The following is a 19925-nucleotide window of genomic DNA, read 5'->3' on the forward strand; positions in this document are numbered from 1 at the left end:
GATTGACAGATGGTTCGTTCAATCACCTGCCAAGCTATGTTATTTTTAAAGTGCTTGCGCTTTACCAAACAGTTTCGAATGACGGCCCTCTCAGATAAACAAACAATTTGGCGCATCAGGTTAACGTTCACCTTCCTGATTTACGGATATACTCCGCGGCACACCAAATGTGTATTATTCCTCAGCTGAAAATAGTAACATTTGCTAAAAACTACAGTGTCCCACTGTTTTAGGAAATAACAAGTCCTTTTTAGAAATACAACAATGTGTTTGTGAACAGCCCTTAAAGATTGACCTTTTCAGTGACACCGTGTGTCACAGTGTAGGAATGAACAGACTTGGGGTTGAGTGTTACAGACAGTGTACTATAGTTGGGCAGCATTGAAGCAGATTGTGGGTTTTGGTCTTTTCATGGGATTTGTGGGCAAAAAGAAAACAGAGAATACGACTATGCCTCATCCTGTAAAGCTGCACTATGACCTTGAGAGTTTAATGTTAGCGTTTGTAGACATACTTTGTTCCTGATTAGTTTAAGTGTAAAAATAATGTGAATGCTGTGGCTTGAGATTTTCCATCAGTGACAAAAGAAAACCCTATTGATGCTGAAATAAACTATCAGAGTTTCTCAGCTGCAGTCCCTATTTGTGCTTTAACAGATGTGGAGAGTGATGAATATATGAAAATGACGGCCCAGTGATTGCAGTGGATCCTGAGACAATGTATATTTCACATGACGATATTCCTACACGGAATCAAAAGTAATGCATGGCCTTTTGACATGAACGGCTAAGATCATCATCACGTGCGCTTAACTTCTGTCAGTCATACATTTTTTTTCACTGTAATATAACAGCTATGTTACCGCGCATGTGTGTGTAAGCTGCTTTGTGCCTCGGCTTACATCTGCTGCTTATCACAACACTGCTCTCTTGTTTCCCTGCAGGTAAATACAGCCCTTGCACAACCACAGAGGTGAGTAACTCCACTGTAGTTCTGTTGTACTTCTTGTATTTCACCATCACATGCTTACAGAGGCTTGAACAATATTATGTGGACATTATTTACTTGTGTATAATGTCAAAGTACATGTTGTGGGCAAGGGAGGACATTATAACTTGGGCACATTATATATGGAATAACAAGGAGCTTTTATTTCAGTTTTGCTTACTGTATGTTCGCAATGTTTACTTCATGTTTTTGATGTGCGACTTTATTGCTGCATGGTCAAAATATAAAAAATATATACATGTTTAAAATTAGTATTTTGGTCACATGACTGGATTAGTTTGAGTGTAACTAGTTGTGAAACCTTGGTTGGAAGATTTTGGTTGATTACCTCACAAGCCTCCCAGAGTGCAGGCTGGGAAAGGAAAGGAACCAGTCAGTCAAATAAGGAGATATTGATGGAGGGAGATGTATGGTTGTACAGGGAGAGATAATAACAGGCTTAATCGCAGTAGAAGCATTTTCTACTCTTTAAATATTTACCTCCCACAGTTGGTTACATTAGCTAGTTACAGTCAAAGAGGGCGGCCAGCCACAACAACAGAGATGGCATATTAGAGCGGGCACTCTGCGGGATTATTTCAAGTGCAACCGGAGTCAGATAGTGCTGTGGTTGAAACTGTCATAAGCCGTGGGTGTGTGCTGTGTTGATCCCCTGCTGCTTAATGAACCAATACTTTTAATAGATAAAATGTTCAAATGCATCTTTCTAATTGGGTTCATTACAAGCTTCAGACTCAGCGTTACATAGAAAACTGCTTCAAAACAGCAAAACGAGCACCGGACGGTGTCCAATGCAAGTTGGTGATGGAGATAGTTTCTGGCATGCAGCAGCATCAACGTCGCCTACCATAACGTCTCTGCTAGCATGTCGATGTCGTGAAACAATGAGCAGAAGGTAATGCATTCAAGAAATGGTTCCACATTTTGGGAAATGTGCTTTTTCACTTTCTTGCCGAGAGTTAGATGAAAAGATCGATACCACTCTCATGTCTGTACGTTGCAAGTGTGGAGCTGAAGCCATGAGCCAATTAGCCGTTTAAAGACTGGAAACAGGGGGAAACAGCTGGCTGGGTTAAAAGATACACCCATACTTTAAGCCTTGATATAATATAAATGGGTGATTTAAATAATAATTCAACCCACCTACAATTTTCATGAACGGGGAAATTAGCTCTATAACCGGGCTCTAAACATGTTAATTCCTGCTCCGAAGTTTGGTATTTTAAAAACGGGCTAATTAACACATTGTGTCATCTCTCTTACCTCATGTAAGTCATCTTTACTTTTCTGTTTGTGTTGAGATTAAACAAATAAGATACACAGCGTTAATTAGTGCGCTTTTGAAGTATTTTTAACAGTTACCACCTGCTTCCAGTCTTACTGCTATGCTATGCTAAGCTAATCACCGCCTGCCTAGATTCATACTTAACTCATCAGAGTGGTAGTAATATTCGCATTTAACTCTTGGCATGTAAGTGAATAACTATTCTATTTACACAGGGAAAATGCTGTGGAAGGGCCTCAGTACAAGATAATGCCTTTTACTGTGTCTTAACACAACGCAATGATACTTTCTTATCAGCATTGCTGTAAATAGCTTATTTTCACTGCTAGTTACACAAATTGTTATGACAAGTTGTCAGCATGGAAGACCATTCTCTGGTATGTGTACCCATCCTCCCTTCACCCAGCATGTGTCTTCTTCACCCGGTCATTTTCTCCACCAGCCCCAGAGCTCCCAGATGACTGGTAGGAAATGTCACCCAGCAAGGCCTCCTGTTTGATGGCAGTTCTGGGAGCAGTTCCGAACCTAATTAAAGGGCTCTTTCCTCCAACAGCTGCTGTTAATTGTTCTAACAATAGTTTGTGAGAAGAGGTCTTACAGCTTGTCCGCTATTCGCGTTTTAGGAATATTTTGCTGGATGTTGCAGAATAGATGGAATCATTTTAGCCGACAGGGTATGTGTTTTGGTGTCACTTGAGAGTGTTTGATGAATTCAAAGCTAGGTTTTGGTCTGACAGTATTTGGTGTCTGTGATGTTGCACGCTGACTGACAATCTCTTCCCAGTTCGTTAGAGACAGAGTGCAGCAGTTTTCAGGGGGCTCTGGAGATAGATTGCTGTGTTATAGGACTGCGATAACAGATGGAGAGCGATTAACTCAAGCACACACGCACACACACACACACACACACACACACACACACACACACACACACACACACGTTGTAGCAGCAGAGAATGTGAAATTGTATAGTCAAATCTCTGTTAAGCAGCTTTGCACGAGAAATGAGTTCTCACAATGCAGTGCGCTACAGACTGGCTGACAAAACCACCGGCGAGTTGTTGGAGGTGCTTGACAGCGATGGATCCTGCAGCAGAGGCGTTCTGCTCTAGCATGCAGTGTGGAATTAGCCCAAAGCTGGATGAGCAACATTATCGCACACGGCTGCAAAACAGCGTGAACTCCAGCAAATGATGCGGCTGCGGATGTCAGATGATGGCGTTGTCTTCAGAGCCAGTGAAACGAGCTCCTGACAGGGCTCTGTGTTCAGTACTTAACTATTGCTAAGTCCACTGGAAATGGATGATATTTTTTCGCAAATTTTCACTCAAATATGACACAGCTGCTCTTTAGCTACACATTTCCACCTTTTTACATGTCGGGGTCCCATGATGCAGTATAACCCATGAATTTGTGGATTATGCTTCATCACGTCCCCCGCTGTCAAAGTTTAACCGTGCGTGCTCCTTGCCCTCATAATATCTGAGCTTTGAAGTCTAGGAAAGAGATTAGAGTTTAACGTTGAATTCGGTGTTTAACGTAAACAGAAAATTTTGGTCAGGAGTTATGAAAGTGTTTGGCAGGAATAGTATTTGCTTTTATGTGAAAAAAGAGAAGAATAACCCCCAAAAAAAAACAAAGGTGGAGGAAATGCATGTGGTTTTGTTCAAGTGTTCTCTCTGTTCTGTGTGTGAAGTCATGCGGGTTCCTCATACCGGACAAACCAGAGGAACCGTGCTCAGTCATATGACCATCAAAGGTCACGGCATCAGGTGTGAGAGTCTGAGAAAGGAATCTCCTCAGTGCTTGTTTGTGTGTGAGAGGAAGTAACCCACACTTTACACGAATGTCATCCATTATTAAGTGGGCAGATTGATTTTTAGATGAGGAGTTGTGTATTGTCCATTCTTTTGTGTGTAAAAGCCCATATTTCCCCAGGCAAACTTTGCAAATACAATAGTCTTTTTTGCTGTGGTGGGAGTTACAGTGGTGCAGTGGTTAGCACAGTCGCCTCACAGGAAGGGCGTTCTGGGTTCGGACTGTGATCGACTGGCGTTCTGCCCGGGGTGTACCCCGCCTCTCGTCCGATGCCAGCTGGGATCGGCTCCAGCTCCCCACAACCCTGAGAAGGACAAGCTGTTACAGATAATTGATGGATGGATGGCTTCTGCTGGAGTGCTCTTCAATAAGCACAAATGTTTTTAGATGAATTAATTGAAACAAAAACCCATGTTTGTGCCATCCGGTCTTTGCCATGATACATACTTACAACATGCTCAAATATCACCAATCCTTATTTGGTGATCCGCTAGTGCCACCAGTAGGACAAGGTTTCACTTATCCATTGAAATATCTCAACATCTACAATGTGTATCGGCACAAAATTTGGTACAGACATTAAACTTAAACTGCGTTACAGTTATATGCATACAGGTACATACATGGAAGTTGACCTTTACATTTGACCTATCCTAAGCATTAGGATAAGCTTTAGCAACTTGGGGTTCAGTGTCTCGCTCGAAGACACTTCAACGTGTAGACAGTAGGAGCCGGGGATTGAATGGCCAACCTTCTGGTTAAAAGACGACCCTCTAAACCCACTGAACCACTGCCGGCCAAAGTTATTCATGGTCCCCAGATGATGAATCCTATTGACTTTGGTGTTCCTCCGAGTTTCCATCTAGTGCCCCCATGAGGAAATCTTTCAGTTCAGATTGAAACATCTCAAAATCTATCTGATGAATTGCCATGAAATGCAGGTCTTTTTCCTTATTTGTCCCATTAGAATCTGTCCAGTTGATCTCCATTTAAACATTCCCTTTAAGATTAAGTCACAGTATGTCCTAGTTTATGGAGCTATAGTTAATGTGAGTTGTGCATAACTTCACTTTATGATGTCTAATTATCATTTGTTGTAAAAACTTAAAAGGACAGTAATCAATGGAGAGGTAATTCATTCATGCAGTTTATTTAGTCAATTTTGTTTCAGTAAAATTCTACTCAGCTCACCTGTTTACTTTCATTGCCATGACCTAATTCCCATGAACCCATTTAGTAAATATAAATGTTTTAAATCCTCACATTGTTTCTACAATCCTTTAATTCTGACCAGTGCATGCTGATTCTGGTAATCCTCTGCTGGTTGGCTAACAGCAACTGATGGAAGGCTTTTGCAAACGAGAGAGTAGACCTCATAGATTTCAGTTAGCGTTTAATTAGCACAATTGGCACCGGTGTTTATCACACAAAGCTACATAACTAAAACTAATGAGATTCACAGTCTAACAGCTGGTGTCTTTGTCTGAGTCCACTAAAAATGTGTAGGCGACCATGACATCTCATTGCCAGACGCATAGAGAACCAGCTCCCTGACGTTTCTTTGAAACCATGAGCTTATTATTTATAAGTCAAGTGTCAGAAAATGTATCAACAATTTTTATAATAGATTCATCCTTTACGTCTTTTAGCAAGAAAGAATTCTTCTTAAAAATTGCTTCTTAAAAAATGTGAGGATTTGACGCAATTTCCTGTTTGATATCACTTTTCATGTTTATGTTTTCAAATGTCGGTTGGATCAAAAGAAATAAAAATCTAGGGAACATCAACACTTTGGGAAATACCCTTACTTGCTCTTTTGCCGAGGAGTTAGATGAGGAGATGGACGCCACTCAAAATGAAGCTCGAGTCAGTGCTGTCATCACCATGAGGTTGCCATGCAACCAGCAGACACTCCCAGCCAGGAAATAGTCTGGCACACGACACCATGTAAATCCACAAATTATTGTTTTTACACATTGGGTTTTATGGATTATACAAACAGGATGGTGAGCTTCAAAGGCGTTGGAAGGCAGATTTTGTTAACTCTGGACAGAGCCAAGCTAGCTGTTTTGTGCTAAGCTAAGCTATTTCATCGAATGGATGAACCGACAAGGAAACTGATTAGTTGAAGCCCTACTATAAACTGGCCCATTGGTAAACATATATGAACCTTGTGCAGTTTGCTTTCATTATACATGAGATGGTTTAAATGGTTTTGAATACCTTTAATTGAACTTAAAGGATGCCTGTAGTCTTAGCTGTGATGTACTGTTATAGTGAACTTCCAACTGTAGGAAACTGTATAAACAGTGAATACATGGCAGCCGACACCTGGCCATATTAACCCAGAGGGTCCTATTACATCATTTGTACAGAACTAGAACAAACATGTTTCATTCACACGTGTCTACATAAGGCTCTGTTGTCATATATCGTGATGGTGTTCAGTCCTCATATCTGAGGTCATGTACTACAGTTGCTTTTGAGAGCTGTAGTGAAATTTAGCCTTGAATGGATTAGACACCTGAACATAACACTCAGGTGTCCCATTTTGAATGACATTAATTCGTTATGCTAACCTGCATTGTCCCTCAGGGATAATAGACGATGTAGGTGGATGGTAGATGGATATTGACTGTAGTTTGAAGAGAGGGTTCCTGAATGGGATGTAGTACTGTGTTTTGTGAGGAAGAATTTGAAGCCAGCAGTCGGATAACTAAGGAAAATAACAACTACACATGTGAGAGAACCATCATGGCCGATGCTTTGGGGAATATAAAAAGCTTTCCCCATGCGTCACAATAGTTTTAACTTTGGCCCAGCTTGCCTCCTCTCCGTGACAGGAATGCTGAAATTAAAGCCAGGCTGTTTGATGTTGTTCTTGCTTGCGACGATGGCCACTGCTGCACTTTGCAGCACCGGCAAATCTCTTTTGGTTGACACCTTCATCCTCTCCACACTTTTTCTCTTTTCCTTCTTCTTTTTTTTTTTTTTCTTCTCTCCACCACTTCCTCCCCCTTCATTCCGCTTGGTCGCCTGGAATCCTGGGAAGCAGTCAGGGAGACTTCTAAGTGGAATGGAGACACTGTTTGCTTTGGGCTGCCTTCACAGTCACAAGGACAGTTCCTACTTCCTGCAATCAGTCATAGTTTGCAGTTAATTATTTGTGAGGGAATGTGTTAGAAAATGACGCTAGCAGGCTTTGAGTGACAGCATAGGCAGGATACCATCGAACACTAACTGGAGCTGAAAAATAAAGTATGCACAGTCGCGACAATACAACTTTGTTTATGATACATTTTTTCTTATTAGTTTGTATCTTTAAAAAAATGGAACATGGGTGAATAGCATATCTCCTTTTGGTCAGCAACAGTAAATAGAGACAGAGCGAACTCTGAAAACCATGCCCACCAGAGGGGGACATAATTGGCGCCACAATATGCAACCAAGGACTGAAATGCTAACGAAATGCCTGTAGCTAGCTAAAAAACATGAGATTTCACCATGTCAAAGGATTACTTTAGCACCCTATGTCTAACAGGGGTGCAGTTGATAGCTAAAGTGATAGATAATGGGATGGGACGAGTTAGCTGTTAGCGAGCTAATGTTAGCTATAGCCTTTGTGTTAGCAAGCTAATGTGGTTAGATAAGGCACTTTTAAACATAATACTGCATAGCTTTCTGATTTATCCACATTCTACTATAACACAATCTGCAAAATGTTAAGCTAAACTTACAGAAATACTGACATTTGCTTGGTGCACACGTGATGTTAGGCATATGGTCAGGATGCCACAGTTTTCCCATTTTTACAGCTGATGTCACACTTTTGTCTTCTTAACGGCTAATTGTTTTGCTTCGGCAGCTTATAAAACCATATTTCTTCACGCTGCCCTGTTTAGTGCATTCCACCACACAGCAGCTTTTAGGCATGTTTCTGTTGTTTGCCAGCAGGCGAAAGTGACCTTCACACAATCCAAAGTCAATGGAGAGCCATGCATTGTTTTACCCACCAGTGCTAATTGCACTGTGTCGCTATGGTGAAGCCAGTGATGCGTTCTCCACCAATATATAATGTACACATCTAAAGTTTGTTCTCCACTTGTGAACACAAATCAATATGTGCAGAGTAGACATATTACAGACATACAGTAGCTAGTTGATATCTTTAAAGGATGACAAGTCCTGCAGTCTCCCTCTTAATCTCTTTAAAGTTTAATTTGTGGCTGCTTCTTCTGCTAGATAAAAAAAAAAAGTCAGTAAAAAAAATGAAGGTGAAAAGAAATTGTCAATCCCATCTGCTGCAGCCTTTCGTTTCTTTTTAATCCCTTTAAGTCATTCTCCTTTTTGCAGATCTTTTTTCGATAAGCTGCAGATAAGAAGCGGGAGCCTGAATATCCACATAGTTAACTCATGAAACCATTAGCTGCTTGGCTGGGCAGATCATTCCATACCTGTCACATTTTGTCAGCTGTCTGCTGAAGAGGATTTCTTAATTTACAGCCTGAGTTTGCAGCAAGTCCCTGGAAGAGTGTGCTTGCATGTGCATGTGTGTGCCTACATGGTGACAAATATCAGCGAGTGAGGATCCAGGTGGAGTTTAGACAAAGAGGTGGCCTCACCCCTGAGGAAACCCAGCTCTTATGCACTGATGGGGGAGAGGAGGACAGATCTCTTATATGACTCCTCCTCCCTCCGTGATTGTCTATTGATCTTCATGTCTTCACAAACACACAGACACACACACACACTCTCTTTATGATTCTGTGATTTACCATTCTCCGCCCTCCTCGACCTCTCTGATCCATTCAACAACTCGCATCATCTTATTCACTTCTTCTTCTTCCTGTCTCTTGATGCATTTCTGTCGCCGATCCTTGTCTTTCTCCCTCCTCCCTGCATCCCCATTCCCCTTTATCTCAGTTTCTTTTCTCTCAGAGCTTTATATCTCAGTACTTTCTTAGTGCTCAGGGCTGCAGAATAATCCCAAGTGGATTTCCCACTCTTGTCTTTTGTCTTGGCTTTGGCTTTGCTGTTTTTATCCACCTTGACTCTCTAATTCCAGGGCAGATTGAAGGCTATCACTGAGCATAGCATCTTACCAACAAGCACCAACTACTAGAATAGATATAATATCATGTATTTTAAGATTTGGGGGATATTTTCTACAAATCATATATATTCGACCTTATTTGTATTTCATCCCCCGACAGAAAAAGCATTGCTTCCACCATCGAGGGTTTGCTCCCTTTTTGTCAAAGCTATATTATTTTTGCGTTTTAATACAGTTCAAAGATCAGCCTGTGTTACAATAAAAAAAAAAAAAGACTTAAGACTTTGTTCAAGAAAGTAATGTGAGACACCACCCACATTTTCCTAGAATCCATGATTGCTTTAGGCCTGTCTCCTGGTTTGACCGGTCACAAAGATGTGATAAAATGAAATGCTGTTGCTCAACTGACTCCTTGGTCCTGGAAGTGAAAACAATAGCATGGTTTCATAAAGCTTGGCTCAGTCTGCATTAACGTATTGCGTTTAGATATATTATATTCCTGAGTTGAGTTACGGCAAAATGACTGTCAAATAAAAAATTTAAATAGTTGCTGCTTTCACCAAGGGTTGGTTGGAAACGTACGCACTAACAATACTCTTAATACTATAAGTAAGACATGAAATTGAGCATTTAGGTCGTCCAACTGCATAGAATGTGGATTTTGTGTACCCGAGAAATACCTAAATGTATTCTAGATTGGTAAGAACTTTATAGTATGAGACTTGAGTTTACTGGACATATTCTGCCCCAAAATGCAAATAAATTACTGTTATATGAAATGATTACGAATGATGACGGTGAGGAGAGGAAAAGCACGGGAGCATACATTACATCACATACATTACATTTTGTTACTGAATGAATTCAAGAGGCTGTTTACCATTTGGTAAAGTATCACTCAAGTCCTGACGTCCTCAAAGCCGAGGAGGAAAACCCAGACAGTGGATTCTTTCATCCTTTACAAGACGGACTGTATCCACATGAGGACATGTGTGATGATAGTGTTTTCCTTCATGCGTCAGTTAATCACAAGATCTACTATTGGTAATCTGCTCCCAGCGCCGGCCCCTCGAAAGGCCAGCGAGCGTCAGTGTGTTTGCGTGCATCTATGAATGGTCTCTCGTTTAAAAGGTTGAATCATGAGGTCAATGCATTACAGCTGTTCAGCTCAGGCTCGGCACACAAAAGAGGATCATATTGCATAACAAAGACGGAAATCCATATTTGTTTTCATGATGTGGCAGATAAACAATGGAAAAATGCACAAAAACAAAATAAATGATGCATCCGTCACAAATACATGTGTTTTGCTTAGTGTTCGTACATCCAGTTTAATCATCAGACACCAGTTATTTGGCTGGATTTTACATAAAATATGTACAACCTATGTGCACTGTAAATTACTACGATAGTTGCCAGTATCACAAAGTTCATAGATAAAAGAACATGCAAGCATGCAGATTGTTATCAACGTTTACAGATCAAGGTGACAGCTACAGAAATGAGCGTGTATGTGAAGCTGCTTCTTGGTTGTCTCCCGTGCTCCTGCAGGTGATTGAGTCTCTGGGCATCATGATCTACAAGGCTCTGGATTACGGGCTGAAGGAGAACGAGGAGAGGGAGCTCAGCCCTCCTCTGGAGCAGCTCATCGACCTCATGACTAACATGGCCGAGGCGGAGAGGGACGCCTGCCCCGACGAAGGCTACGAGGCAACAGAGGAAGAGGACGAGGCGGAGGATGACCCCGACAACATCTTCAGCGTCCATGGCTACAGAGATATCTTCGAGGTACGTACAGTAGCTGAGTAAGTGGCTGTTCATGCTCAGGCTAACTAGTCAGTCATGTTGACTGATTGCAAACATGTGACATCTGAAACACGTCACTTCCTGTTTTAAGGTGGATCTAACCTGGAAAAAGGATGTCGCCAACAGCTAATAAGACACCAAATTTACAGCAGCACTCAGAATTAATTTTACGTCAACAATATATCGAACGACTATGCGTAGTGTATTTTAGCTTCTTTCATCTCATTCTTTCGGTTTTACAGTCTGCAACGTTGCTGTTTTGGTTCATCCGCCAGTTTTCCGGCGGTGGCATGCAGCTGTATTAGCGAAAAAAGCTGTGCTACATGCCCAGCTCCAAACTGAGTTTAGCTGAAAGAAGCTAAAGAACCATATTTTTTCCCTCAGGAGGTGGTGGAAACCAAAACAAAACAAAAAGGAGAGTGACTATTGACTCCAAATGAATGCTAATGTTGCTCCATGTCTGTTGAATGTGGAAATAGGCAATATCTTTGCTAACACTTTAGCCGTATCACCGTTATAAGATAGTACTGTATGTCAAATGTGTGTTGTATTAGCTAGTTGTGAGGTTCTGCCCCCGTGATGATTAATGCAGTTCAAATGTTAAGTGTTTAAATACTGGGCGAGGATTGTGAAGTACTGGATAGAAACAAAACATTTAGGAGCACTTCAATCCTCATCTAACAGAGGACTACTACAACAGCTGTGAGGAGTCTGAATTCATGGATTCCAGCAATGTAAGAAGTTCACCATGCCAATCATTGGTTATAATAGGTTGAAGAACCAGTTGAACAATTTGAATGAAATGTTTCATAAGTGAAAGTACAAAAGTATCAGTATCAGCAAAATATGCTTTAAGTATGAAAGGTAGAAAAACAGATTATGCCGAATGGCTCCAGTCGTTGTGTATTATTATAATTTGTATTATTGGATTATTATTAGTGACATGTTAACTTGTAAGCATTTAATTATTTTTAGATGTCACGGTGGAGTTGATTTTAAATATTTTATATACTGTTGAGTAGCTGTTATATAATAATGCCTCATATATTGTAATCTCATCATACTTTTTTGACAAAAAGGTTAATTTGAAAAGTAACCAGTAAATATAGCCGCTAAATAAACCCATTCCAGTAAGAAATATCATAATTCGCTTTGCAATCTGGTGGCGAAGTATAACGTAACTTAAAATGGAAACACAGTTCTTGACTGAACAAGATCCTCTTATGGATTCCAGGAACAGATGATATCAGCGAGGGGGAAAAGATGTGTGTGAGAAAATGGACTCTGGACCACATTGCGGTCTGGCTGCCAGCCTCATCCTTGCTAATAGGGGAGCTGTGTCTCTCTGTTGTCCAATGGAGCCCAGAGTCACTGTGTCAGGCCTCACATGGCTTCACACTGTTTACATAATGACCACATATCCAGTCTCACACACACACACACACACACACACACACACACACACACACACACACACACACACTGCTCTCCAAGGTATCTGAGCAGTGTGCCAGTCTGGCTGGCCCGCTGGCTACCGAGCTGTCTGTTCCAATTGTGGTCTGAGTATCTTTCACCCTCGGACCGTTCAGTCTATGTGCTCCCTCGGTTTACCTTTTGTCCTACTGTACTAACCCTAGCTGACATGGAATACACTATGAACTGTATTGAACTGAAAATAACAACAGTTTGTCCATCGACACTGGCTGCAGCATTTTTTGTCTCTTCACACACTCGCGATAGGATGTGGGGCGGAGAACGCTTATGGAGGGACCATTGTCTGCTATTTCCTGCGTTTAGTGACATTTTCTGCAATGCAGTCTGGACAAATGGACGCCAAGCGCATGCCAAGCATTGGCCCAGGGAACCTTCTGTTCTCTATGAGAGAGACAAGGGTGTATTCTCTCATCACTGTTGGTCTGTCTGTGTGTATGTGCAGCAGCATGGCTGACCTCAGGCATAGTTGTTTTGTCAATCGTGTTCAGCAGTCAGTTGTTTACGAATGTCTGCTTTTTGGGTATTTAGTCTTTATTCAGTGTGCCTGAGATCCTTAAGCAAACAGTTTGACATTGGTGGAAAAAGTATTTGAATCCTACACTAAAAGTAAAAGTTTCCTCATTTTATACACACAAAGAATGGAACTTCGCACGCTATTCTGAAAACGTGACGATTATGTATCAAGACTAACAATAACAAGACTCCAGACTGCTAAACCTCAAGCACAAATCCATTGTTTTTACTCAATCGAAATTCCAAGTATAAGTATGTAAGTATTATCAGTAAACAGTCATATGGTGTCAGTGTTCTACTATCAGAAAACAGCCCTGTTTTCAGCTTTGTAACAGTTTTCTGTCTAATCCAAGTATTGTTTTCATATATTTTGTTTAGCTTAAGAAGTAGGAGAATGTTCAGCTTTGGTCCAAGTTCCAACATTCAAAATCAAATCAACAAGTTTGGAGACAGACAGTTTTCTTTTGACAGTGTGATATGCAAAACTGTAATGTGAAAAGTAACTGCTAACACCGTCAGACAAATGTAGTGGGGTAAAAAGAACAATATTTGCCTGTGAGATGTGTTGGAGTGAAAGTATAATATTTATATAAAGCCGGTGTAGACTGAAAACTGTGTTTCTAAATTAAAGTTGCTGAGATTCAGAGAAATGCCATGTAGTGTAGAGCTGCAACAATTAGTCAATCAAAAATGAATCATCAACACTTTTGATAAGGGTCTTGCGTATTATTTCTTAAAGAAAAGACGCTCAAATTCTCATGTTCCAGCTTCTGAAATGTGAATATTTGCTGGTGTGCTTTTACAATTGCATTATTAGCTAACAAGCCAGCATGAAAACTGTGAACAACTTTTCTAAACGTTTGATGACAGAGGGTGTTAAGAAAGCATAGAGCTCCTCAAACATGGCTGCCAGCGGGCGCTTTACAAAACCTGAAATCCCTTCACTAAGTATGTGATGGTAACATCATAATAACATGGATGTTGTCAGCCATTGGGTTAATAAAATACGTTGCACTTTGTGAATCATTTAGGTGTCATGTCAGCCGTTAGAGCAGCTGTGTGAAGTGTGTACTGAACATCTCTCTTCCTCTGTGCTTCACTGTCTCTCTTGTAGCTGTGCACAGCTCATCTGCCCGGTCTGTCAGACACCCACAGTCACTACCAGGCAGTGTGTCGCGCTCTGTACACAGAAACCAGGGAGCTCGGTACTTTCCTGGAGAAGATCAAGAGCGCCAAAGAGGTGGGTCGTCATCATCATCATCATCATCATCATCATCATCATCATTATGACTGTGGGCTTGAACAGCTCGAATTGGAGTTTAAAGGTATAATATGCAACATTCTGTCAGTTGGTGTTTGTAAAGGTTCAGCATTTGAGTAAAGTTGACCAATGCAGAAGTGCCTTAAACTTGAATTCTCTCTAATGGCCATCAGGGGGCGACTCCTCTGGTTGTATAGAAGTCTATGAGAAAATGACTCTACTTCTCACTTGATTTATTACCTCAGTAAACATTGTAAACATGAGTTTATGGTCCCAATCTCTAGTTTCAAGTCTTCTTCAATACAGCATGATGTTCATTTAGTAAATTATGGTCCATTTAGAGTCAAATAATCGACCATAAAGTAGAGTATGCTTTAGGGATTGACAGATTTGTCCGGTCTGGGAGTTGTCCGTGTTTTTCGTCTTAGAACTTTAACCCTTTCACAGTGTGTTTTTAATTAATGGAAGTTAATTGTAACATGTTAGTTGCCAAAAAAAATTCTTATTCAGTGTTCTGTTGTACTTAGCTCCACCCTCTCGTGTCACTTCTGGTTGCAAAAAAATAAGATGGTGACGGCCAAAAACCAAGATGGCAACGCCCAAAATGCTGAACTCGAGGCTTTAAAACAGTCCACAGTCACGTCACGGTGACCAGGTCCACTTCTTGTATGCAGTCTATGGCCGAGACAGCCAGCGAGCTTCATCCGTGACAAAGAGGCGCTATTTAAAAATTCCTGCATGTTAAGCCATCAAAATTATGTTTTAGCTACACATTGTAAATTTTCTGCACATGGCCTTCTCCCTTCTAATGAAAGGTTACAGGATGATCGCTGACCTTTACATGAAGGTCATAGCAGGGCGTGTCTTTAAAAGATTTAGCATGGTGACCTTACATGCACCCGACTAATCAACATGACTCTCTCTGCGTGGGTAAAACTGACTGGTTGTAAGATGTCAGTTTTTCTCAATGCTTTTGAGTGTCAAAGGTTAAAACGAGGTAACCAGCAGAGCATAACAATCATGTCTTAGTAAGCAATATTGCCCGTTTCAGTAATAAGCCATCATTCCAGAGAGGATTGCAGCATGTAACAGGCATGGACATAACAGAGACACACATGGGGACATGAGGACAGCTGCTCCGCCTGTGTGACGGAGCAGGGGCGGTCAGCTGATATAGCAAGGCATCCGGGGTAATGACCGTGGATAAAGAAATGAACGGACACATCAGTGTGCAGCCTATATTCCTCAAGCTGTGACATAACACTCAGTAACTCTGACTCGCAGCTTTCACAAACAGCTCATCCTCATCACTTTTACGCATTACTCACATTGTTTGTAGCATATCGGAGCAAGTGGCCAAAAACTGACCGGTGTTTAAGATTGTTTACACCAAAAAAAAGAAACTACAGTGTATTCCGAAAAATCCAGTTTGTACATAAAACATCACGCAAAGAAAAAAAAGGTAAACATCACTTAAGAGCATCTTGAAAATCCTTTAATTACCCATAATTCATACTTACAGTATATTCATTAGGATAAAACCTGGGTCCTTTTAAATAGATGATGTCCCAAATCCCCCCTAATTTTCAACATCAAAACAAACCTTTAATGAAGCTATTAAGGTCCTTAAAGTTACTTATTGTAACAATTCCACCCTTATTTTACTGTAATATCAAAAGTTTAGGGATGTTTTATGGTCCGATATTAAAATCTTCTATTAAATTATCTCAATGCACTTCCCAGCACCTGCGTCATTGAAAAATTGGTCCGAAAAGAGTGACGTTGATGTCATTTTTTTTTTGATTGGCGGTGGGAAACTTTCTTTGAAGAGCAGTGAAGTTTTTTTTGTATTTGTTCTTACCCTAAATTGATGTTTTAGTTCAGCAATCCTTTGTAAAACCGTTACATAAATAGTTACATCATACCACTTTGCCACTGCGGAGAACAGCAGCTCTGTCTTTGTTTCAGGGTTGCATTAAAGCATATACTGGTGGTGCACATCAGGAGCTCCATCAGGATATTAAGGCATAAACTGAGGGGACACGGTTAAACAAGTACAAATTAAACACTGCACATTATGCTGACATGTGGTGAGGAAGGATGTTGCAATTATTTTCTGACATAATAACGCTGGGGGGAGCTTTGGTTTTTTTACAAAGTGGAACATAAGGGTTCCCCGTCCTCATCATCCTGATGTACAGCAGCTTACAATAATGATCACATTTATTTTAGGATGTAGTATGTTTTAGAGAAACTTTGGGAAATTCAAGCATTTTATGAAATATTAAATATCAGTTAACTTGTGCTGTCCATTTCTAATCTAACAGGGCCTCCTCCCTGTCAACAGCTATGAACAGAACAAATCAACCTTGACTTTAATTGCCCATTTAATATTTCATATATGTATTTTTTATGGTGGTGTGTATCCCAGAGTTTTTCTTCCCACCACTCACTGTTCACTGGTTTGATGGGTCACCCTGCTTTTAAAAGAGTCATTGAGAGTTTCGCGGTTACACAATGGCATGTATGTGGTTTGAGAGGATGTTACAACCTGGCGAAAGTAGTAAAAACAAAAAATATTTGTACATTTTAGTATTTTTTTGGCATGAAAGTGGTCAAACTTGACAAAAGTCAGTATGAGGACAAAATACTAGCCGTCAGCAGCTTTGATACAACCCGGCCAAGTGTATACGTCACTACTGTTGTAATGTCCAAACAGTCCGTCACAGCTGCAGTGTGTGGATGACAGGCCGTGCTCTCACACACACACACACTGACAGGTTGAAGTGGGTCACCGTGAAGAATGAGAATGACATGTTGGTTATTCATGTCCGACATAGATGACAATATCTGGAGACATGCTGACTCTCATTCTGCCAAAATCAACGAGTTCAGCTTCTCACAGCTCACATTCAGAGAGGCACGATTCATATAATCATGTGCGAGACTCCTATTGTAGTGATACGAGGGTCTGTAGTGTAACATGTTTCCAACTTGTTTGCATACTGCAAAGGATTAATGCACAGTGTATTATTGGCATGCTGTCTGTTATGGGTCATGTGTCCATGTTCAAAATGGTGGTGGTTTCAAATTGTTCTCCCTTAGTTTCTGTCTGGTTTGCACAGTGAGAATACATTATAATCACTGCTTTCTACGTGAATGAAAATGCTTGAAAAGCGGCTTGGGAAAAATGAATGTGAGTTCATAATATAATCCTCCAATCACAAAGTCATGTCTTGTTGGTGCAGGACTCATTTTGGGCTTTGTTTTTCCTCAGGAGCACAGCTGTGGGTTGGAACATTTCATTGAGGAGGTGTGTGTGTGTGTGTGTGTGTTGCACCTCAGGGTTCCTTCCTGTAATGCACTACTGCTGCTGCCCTTTTAGTGTGCGTATACTGCGTAATGCATCGGCATGAATAGAGGGGATTTGGCTGGTTACATAACTCTCTGTTAGGAGAGAGGACTTATTGCAGGGTGGAGAAAGAAGCCTGAAAAAAAATAGGAAATTGGAGACTGCATTCTTTTGTAGCCTTTAAAATAAGGAAGTAATGTTTTTGACACTGGTGATCCCATGACGTAAACTCTAGCCTCACAAAAACATTGACTTTCGTAGTTTTGAGGGAAATTCCTCAACAACTATCGGACAAACATTGGTTGTAATCTCCCTGCTGACTTTTCCTCCAGCGTCATTATTAGGTCAAATACCTGCAAAACGAATGCCATTCCCATCATCCCCAGCTTTACTTTACGTTTAGTAAAGCAAATATTAGCAAATATTGGCATGCTAACATGCTCAGCTAAAACAGTTACCCCGGTAAATGCTATACGTGTTAAACATGGGCATGTTATTATTGTCATTGCGAGCATGTTAGCATACTAATGTTGGCATTTAGCTCAAAGCACCACTGTACCTACAGCCTCATGGAGCTCCTTCATTGGCTGACTCTTCTTTTGAAACAAACGTGTGTCTATGTCCCGTTGTGTCTAGATGGTTACCCACAAGTTGGGGCAAACGCAAAAAACTCTGGCGAGGCTCGCTGCCCAACGCTCTAACCTCAACCATTCAAAGCCTATGCCTAGCCTCAACTATCTTGTGAGAGTGTCACATCTTGTGGGTTACCTTCTAGACACGACCATTACCCTGTTTATATGGTTTTGTCATATGTACAATATTAAAGAATACGTTTAAAAAGCAATAAACACAAGGAGGAAATTATAAAATGTCAGACAAGAATTAGCTTAATTGTCTCTAGATACTAAAATCAAATAGAATCTGTGACCTTACTTCAGTGTCATCGTCAACAAATATGGAAACACTTCCCAGTCTGCACGGTGGAGCTGTGCCGACCCACAGTGGATCCATGGTTATCTGTCCACCACTACCAGCCATGGCTGCCAAAGAGTTGTTTTGTCTCTCCACAGAGAGAGAATTACAGAAAGGCAGCCGAATTACTGGTGATTAACAGAAACTACTCCGGCTCCTATTTTTGCTCGTGGATAAGTGTCTTTTGTCAGCTGTCGAGAGCTGAAAACGAAGAACAACTTGAGCAGAATTCACTGACTAGAAAAAATGAGGTTGTAGATGCAGTTGGTAATTGCCCTAATTATTCATGTGGACGTTTTGTCCGGGGGTTGCTGTGCACGTTTGAATTAGAAACGCCGCCCCATCGACTGCAGAGAGCACTGCTTGGTCAAACCTTTTGAAATGGAAATATGTGCCATTGATGTGATTTCACGACGCGCCACTCATACAAATGAGATAATGGTGTTTAAAAGCAAGGGAACTGATCTCTCTTTATGCCCTTCACTGGCTAGATTAGCAGTGTTTTAATTGGGTGGGCTGTTATATGCCATTATGCCCTTCAGCATTACCTTGTGGCACTAAGGAACTGTGCACACTGTGGGCATGCAGAGTCATGAGGCACCTAAATGCATTATGTTGTGAGTGATATACTGCTACCTCGAGTCTACTGTCCAGTCGAATGCAGCTTTGACAATATAATGGTGAACTGTGATTTCCCCGGTGGGTTGAGTTCTTAACTCTGCAGTCAGCTGGGTGCACTCCCGTGATTGTCTTATCAAGCAATCTCACCACAAACATTAACCAGAGGGAACACATTTTTTGCCTGCTTTTAAAATACTCATACACTTTTAGTTACATTTTGTTTCCTTGGCTCTCTCACTCTCTATTACACACACACGACTGTGGCTTAGTGGAGAGCAGGGTCGTCCTTCAATCAAAGGATCCCCGGCTCTGCTGGTTGCATCTCGATGTGTCCTTGGGCAAGACACTTAACCCCAAAATTGCTCCCGTAGCTGTGCCTACGGTGTGTGTGTGTGTGTGTGTGTGTGTGTGTGTGTGTGTGTGTGTGTGTGAATGTTAGTTAGTCCTGATGGTGGACACACACACACACACACACACACACACACACACACACACACACACACACACACACACACACACACACACAGACACATTGACTCTGTCCTCTGCTGAACTCGGAAAGCACCAGCAGAGGAATGCAGGTTTAGCTCCCTTGTTTCCCACTGACAGTCAGTCTGTCTGACAACTGTAAGCCCAAATTGGATTATTGGCCGTTGTGGTTAAGTAATTGTAAAAATCATAGTGGTTGGTAAGACAGTGGTTGTTATGCTAACATTCTCAAAATGACAATGTCAACATGATA

General features: G+C 41.1%; 1 protein-coding gene across 1 annotated transcript in view; it reads left to right on the forward strand.

The window, feature by feature from the left end:
• spire1b (spire-type actin nucleation factor 1b) overlaps positions 1-19925 on the forward strand; it is a 37268-nt gene that overhangs the window by 3519 nt on the left and 13824 nt on the right. Inside the window, exons 2-4 of the mRNA XM_076096566.1 lie at positions 944-972; positions 10716-10952; positions 14092-14217. Coding sequence (XP_075952681.1) covers positions 944-972; positions 10716-10952; positions 14092-14217 — 392 coding nt within the window. The remainder of the gene's footprint in view (positions 1-943; positions 973-10715; positions 10953-14091; positions 14218-19925) is intronic.

Source organism: Anarhichas minor, unplaced genomic scaffold, assembly GCF_050575085.1.
Source record: "Anarhichas minor isolate MPS153535 unplaced genomic scaffold, ASM5057508v1 ptg000022l, whole genome shotgun sequence".
In the NCBI taxonomy this organism is placed as follows: Eukaryota; Metazoa; Chordata; class Actinopteri; order Perciformes; family Anarhichadidae; genus Anarhichas; species Anarhichas minor.